This window comes from Podarcis tiliguerta (assembly GCF_965153285.1).
Source record: "Podarcis tiliguerta genome assembly, chromosome: 2".
In the NCBI taxonomy this organism is placed as follows: domain Eukaryota; kingdom Metazoa; phylum Chordata; class Lepidosauria; order Squamata; family Lacertidae; genus Podarcis; species Podarcis tiliguerta.
In genome coordinates this window covers 67,573,458-67,579,457 of record NC_139535.1, presented here as the reverse complement: position 1 = coordinate 67,579,457, position 6,000 = coordinate 67,573,458, and the positions used below count along the sequence as shown (strand labels likewise).

The window sequence follows — 6,000 nt, the reverse complement described above, 5'->3', positions numbered from 1 at the left end:
AGGGGAAATTGTGGCTGCTGCAGCTGGAAGATTTTGTGGCCATCCCAAGGTGAGCCACGTTCATGGAAATTCGTTTAGTTTTAATCTGGGCCTTACTAAATTACTCTGAGAAACACGCATGTTCTTAATTAAAAGTTCATAATTTCTGGTGCTGATAAATCCAGGGTTGCAGGTTTTGCTATTCTTGCATTGCGGGGCGGGGGGGGGGGGGGTTGGACTAGATCAGAGCTTTCCTGTTAGTGTGTGGGCTGCAGTGTGTATTGTGTGTCACGTGACTGTTCCTGCGCTCCTCCTGGGGCTGGAAAAGGGTTAGTTTTAAGCTCTGGTTTGATTGTAAAACTGAATTACTGTGTCACGAAATGATGCATGTCTAAAAAGTGTGTCACCAACATGAAAAGTTTGGAAAGCTCTGGACTAGATGATCCTCAGGGTCCCTTTCAATTCTACAATTTTATTATTCTAATTCCGGCGGGAAGCAAAACCAAAGCAAAAACACGGGGGGGGGGGTGCCGCCAATAAGTCAAGAGTTTAACTGCGATCGTGACAAAATACATTGGGGGCAAGCTTTAATGTTTTTGCCTTCTTGCATCCCTGTTATTGACCCTTGTTGGATTCCGGGGGTGGGGGTGCAGATCTTAAAACATCTCCAGAGCGGCTCAGGAGTCCCACATTCTCCAGGGTCGTGGAATTCCAGTCGGGGTGTGGGGAGGAAAACCAGACAAAACTCCACAAAGCCATCCCAAGGAGCGCTCGGGCGTCCCCATTCCCGCCTGCGTCTTTGAACGGGGCCTGTTTCGTGCTCAGTAAGCTAAAACTCAGCGGATCGGAGGCGAAGTTGGCGGGAGAGCCCAGGCCGAGCGCCTCCCGCTTTCCTCCCTTTCCCTTCCCTCTCCTTCCTTGCACCAAAACATCCCCAAGCGCTGCCGCTCCACCAAAGCCAAGCAGGGATCGCCGTGTTCCCCACGTGGGCTGGGCCGGGCCGGGCCGCGCGGCCAATCGGCTGCCGGGAAGCCCGCGCGAAACCCCGCCCGCCCGCCTCCCCCTCCCGCCGCGGCTGCTCCAAGTGATTAATTTTTGTCATATGACTGTCACACCGAATGGAGTCGGGTTCGCGGAACTAGCCGGCCGTCGCAGCTCGCGCGCGGGGAGGGGGGAGATCGCTCGCTCGCTGGCTCGCTGGCTGCTCCGGGCTTGGCCCCGCCGGGGCGAGAGCGGCGCGCTCCCAAAATGCCGCCCACACCCACCTTGTTGCAGAAGCTCTTCAACAAAAAGAGCGGCTTGGTCTCCCCCTGCAAGGAGCCCCGGGAAGAGTGCGTCTTCAGGTAAGGGGGCAGGCAGGGGCTGGGTGGAGCAGGGGCTGGGGCTGGCCCTGGCTTGGTTCCGGGGTCGGATCGCGGCGGGGCTGATCCCCATCCCCTCTCTGGCTTGGGGGCACTGCTTGGCTTCCTGCTGCTCTTTGCGGAGTCGCCTCCTTCGCCTACCATCCGAGCCACGCCGCCGATTCTTCTCTTCCCCATCCCTAACTTGACAGATCAGACTCTCCTTCTCTCCCAGCCTCCCCCCTTTTCCCCCCAGGAGGAGGCGGAGGGGCGGGCGGGGAGTTTTCCTGGCACCGTCTTGCCTTGGCGGCCACACAGCCGATCTGCCTCCCAGGCGGAAATCACACGGATGTGTCTCTTCGCCATGCGCCAAAACTTCGCGCAACGTTGTTTCTACTTTTTGAGGAGCTCCCTCTCCCTTTCTCCCTCCTCCTCCTCCTCCAAGTCGTGCCTCTTTCGCCCTCGGAGGATCAGGGCCGTCACGTGCGTGCAGAGCCGAGTACCCTCCCCCCAAAAAAATCACTTTCTTGAGTTGCAAAAAGAGAAACGACTCCCCTCAAAAGGGAGCCACTTCCCCCTGCTGCTTCTCAAGCTCTTCATTTGGGTTCTGTTGTGGAAAGAAAAGAAGACGACCGGCTCTCTCTTCCTCCTTCTTTCCCGGTGATCCGTTCCCTCCTCCTTTCTTCAACTTCGAAGCACTAAATAGACAATTAAATTAAAAATATATAATATGCCATCTGCACACACTCGGCTGCCCTGAAAGTGGAAGCGACGCTTGACTGGCTGGCAAGAGCCACCTTAAATCTTAAGGAGGGACAGAAAACGCGAACTGTCTGGCTGCCAGTGTAGTGTAGGGTTACCAGAGAAATCTGCTTGATCTTGCCATAACAGAACCCTGCCTGGCTGGGCGAGGGTACCGAATAAACAGGTTGCAAGCCAAGGATGGTTCTGTGAAAGCCCTTTGTGCCTCTCGGAAAGTTCCTTTTGCGTCTCGTTTCCCTTAGTAATAATAATAGAAACAAAGCGTACATTTCAGCTCTGTGGCTGTGCAAGAGACACTGAACTCTTTGGGCTTATGATATTCTTACTTATCCTTTTGCCTGTTGATGGCCCAGTACAATCCTAGAGATATGCTGCCTATATTGGGGTCGCAGCAATAGTCAGAAATTGAATTACTGTTGGCACCAATATTTAAGCACTGAGATCAGAATATTACTTAGAAGCCTTTCCATTGTGTACTCAGCCAAAAAAAATTCTGAATGTCCTGTGCATATTTCTTGGACCTGGGTTCTACTGAGATCTGCAGGAGTGACTTCCAGGCCTTAGGATGCAAACCTATGCACCGTTACATGGGAAAACCTCACTGAATTCAGTGGGACTTATTTGTGAGTAATGAAATAGGGAACTGGGCTGCACGTGACTTTCACAGATGAGGAATAGTATGCTGTTGGTGTTGAGTCTTCTATCAGCCCAATTCCACTGCTGCTGGAAAAGAAAGTTAGTTACCAACTTTGAATTTAGTATTAGAAGGCTGATGTGAGTGGATATTATTTGCTTAAATTACGTAACAGACAATACTACAGTCTTGTAGAGGCTGCTAGGTGTTGCCACTGACTTCACTTTGATGAAGATTTCACTGTTCCCACAGAATTTCTATTTTGACATTCGCCACTTGAATTATTTTCATTGTCTAACCATTTCGTTCAGTTAAACTATATTTCAAAACATAAAATAGATTGCCCAAAGGCTTCTTTGTGGAACCACTTACCAGCTTTGTTTAATTTTATACACAACCGTGTTACTGTTTGTTGGCACTGGGCATTGATATCACCTGGTAATACTCTACTGTGCCACCTAGTCTTCAAGGACACCTAAATTAGCCCAAACAGTCAATCCTAGCTGCATCTACTCAAAGGTGTTTTATAAGCAAACCTAATACTGTATCTATCTGGCTACTTCTAGTACGACGTTTTATTAGAATATCAGTATGCAAATGGGAATTCCTTAATGACGTGTGAATAAACATGCAGAAGTCAATGGAAATTGTTTTGGAGGTTGACATGTTAAAGTCAGTGTTTAAGAAGATACATTTTTAAGAACATATACTTTGAAATAAATATTTCCACAAATAAGAAGCAAGTGCAGCTTTTAACATCCTATGTATTCCTTTCATGGCTTGATCATGTATTCTATGGTTTCTGCTCTCCCATTTGGTTCTCACCTTTTCTACTGTATTTATAAAGTATTTTCAGGACAGTGCTTTGCAAAGCATGCAAAGCCATTTAGCTATGGTGAAATACTAGCTAAGCATCAAAAGATTTTCATGTACTTAATAGGCTATGTACTTTTCACAGTTGTAGATATTTCAGAGGTGGCCCTATTAAAAGGGCGAGGTGGTCTTTTGGGTGACAATATTGTCACTTATTTAGAGGCATATGTCTATCACCATCGGAGGATGTTTTGATCTTCTGTATTAGGAATCGCATGCAGGTTGTTGGAAATATACATTGGGTTGAATCCAGACTTCATCTTCTGCAAATGGAAAGACTCCTGTCCATGGAAGGCTCTTGGTCCAGTAGAAGGATCTTGCAGGTGTAAAGTGGGGGAGGTGACTTTTGCTGATTTTCTCTTCTCTCGATGCCATTTCCCATCCTGTTCTGGAGGGCCCTCATGTCTCCACATTTTTTCTGGGCATGCAAGGATCTGTAAAGGGAAGGGGGAATCGACAAAAGTCACCTTCCCCACTTATGCTGGAAGGAGCAAAGCTTGGATCCAAGCCATCGGTTACATCTGCTGAAGACATATCCTGCCATAAACATTGTGCACTTTATTTTAGTCTCCTCATTAAATAAGGGGTTGACATTTTTATTTGGTTACAACCAATACCAAGACATACATAAGTAGGGATGGACTTGAGGGCCCAAGTAAGACTTTCTATCTGCATTAAGTTATTAAAAGTTTGTTTTCTACCCATAGATACAGCACAGTTATATTAGTTAGGTAGCACGTCATCGAGAATAGGTCAGTCGGCAGTTATTTGGCTGTGGCAGCTAACATTTCAGAGGCAGCATAGTCCTTGGTACCAGTTGCTGAAGAAAGGCAACAGGGCATGAGTTTCTTGTCCTCACCATTGAAATCAGAATGTAGGACTAGTTCCTGTATTCTTTTCTAGCTATTTGGTGGTTATTGCTGTGGTTGCATATCCTCAGCAGTGTATTTATTTCACCCAAAGAAAGCACTGGACCTGGCACAATTCTGTGTGGGGATGTCATCTGTGGTGGGCCAAAGTGTTCTGTCAGTGCAGGACATGCTTTTGACAGCATCTTGCACCCAAAGAAAGTGTTGAGACAGACATCCATATTGTAGAAGAAGACTCCAGGAGGTGTGTGTGTGTATCATTTGGGGTGTCTCAAATACATTTTGGAGGTGCACACCTCCAGTTCTTTATTTCATGCTGAAGTCTGTGTTGTGCATTTTGAGTGTTGAGCACATTGGGGGAAATTATTGTGAAAGGGACAGTCCTCCGTTCATGGAGATATATGATACCGTGTAGATACTTACAAACCTCCCTTCTTTTTTAAAAGATGTTTTGCTTGTATTGTGATTCAAAATGTCATACAAATAAACATCTGGGAACTAGGAGTAACCAACTTCAGCACTGTCAAGCAATGTAGGGAAAGCAGCAGTGTGGTGTGGGGGTTAGAGAGTTGGATCTCGGGGGCGGATCTACGTTCAGAATCTCACCTAGCCATGAAACTCATCGGCTGACCTTGGGCTGTTACCGGAAAAATCCGAGGGCTCCCTTGGACAAAAAGTAAAGACACCAACCAGAGTAAATTGGAGCAAATCAGCAGCCTGTAGGCTTGGCCTTTATTGTACTCTTGCAGCAGGGTGTTCCCCTCACTCACAGGAGAGAGGAAAGACCCAGAACAATGGTGTGCAAGACCTTATAAAAACTTTTGAAATTCCCCTCCTCTAGGTCAAGCCCACCCCCAGAAACATCATGCATACATTACAGAAAGGAGGGGTTGAGGGAGGAGTTGTGGTGGTAACCTGAGTGTCCTGTCACCTGGCTGGTTCCTCCTTTCTCCCCTCCCCATGAGTACTTTTCCAGGTGACAAAGGGGAGATTGCAGTTTCCTGCCCCCTGAGGGGAAATCCAATCACTGTTCTTTTGTTATAGTCCATGTTGAATCCACTCGTGTATGCAGGGTTGATGGTTTTCTGTCTGAGACCATCAGGGTTGGCATAGCAACTGGGCAGGGCTCCTGTGAATATGCTCCTATGCTCAAGGAATTATGGTGGCCTGTATCAAACCTTCCCCATTTTGTAGTCCTTCCTTCATGGAGTAAAATAAAAGTGGAACAGTGCAAATCTTATGTATGGTTGATTTTCTATGAATTTATAACAGAAGTGTAGCGTATGTAGTGTGTGAGTGTGAGTGTGTGTGTGAAGTCTGTACAAACTGAATGATGGGGGGGGGGTTTCCTGCTACAGGGCCACTCACCATTTTTTAACTTAGCAGGTTTGTTGTGAGGATAAAATGGAGGATGGGTGAAGGAAACTATGTATGCTGCCTTAAGCTTTTTGGAGGAAAGGCAGGATAGAAATGTAGTGAGTAAACGTTGTAAGTGGATGAGCCAACAGGGCATTTCTTGCGTTTTTGCTTTTGGTGCAATGCT

General features: G+C 47.2%; 1 protein-coding gene across 4 annotated transcripts in view; it reads left to right on the top strand.

Annotated features, from left to right (window-relative positions):
- Positions 1-1,063: 1,063 nt before the first annotated feature.
- FNIP1 (folliculin interacting protein 1) overlaps positions 1,064-6,000 on the top strand; it is an 87,523-nt gene continuing 82,586 nt past the window's right edge. For all 4 annotated transcript variants that reach the window (XR_014508394.1, XR_014508395.1, XM_083428708.1 and 1 more), the window contains exon 1: positions 1,064-1,322. Coding sequence is in view for 2 of the 4 variants with exons in the window: in XM_083428708.1 (XP_083284834.1) it covers positions 1,228-1,322 (95 nt within the window). In the remaining 2 variants the exon portion in view is untranslated. The remainder of the gene's footprint in view (positions 1,323-6,000) is intronic.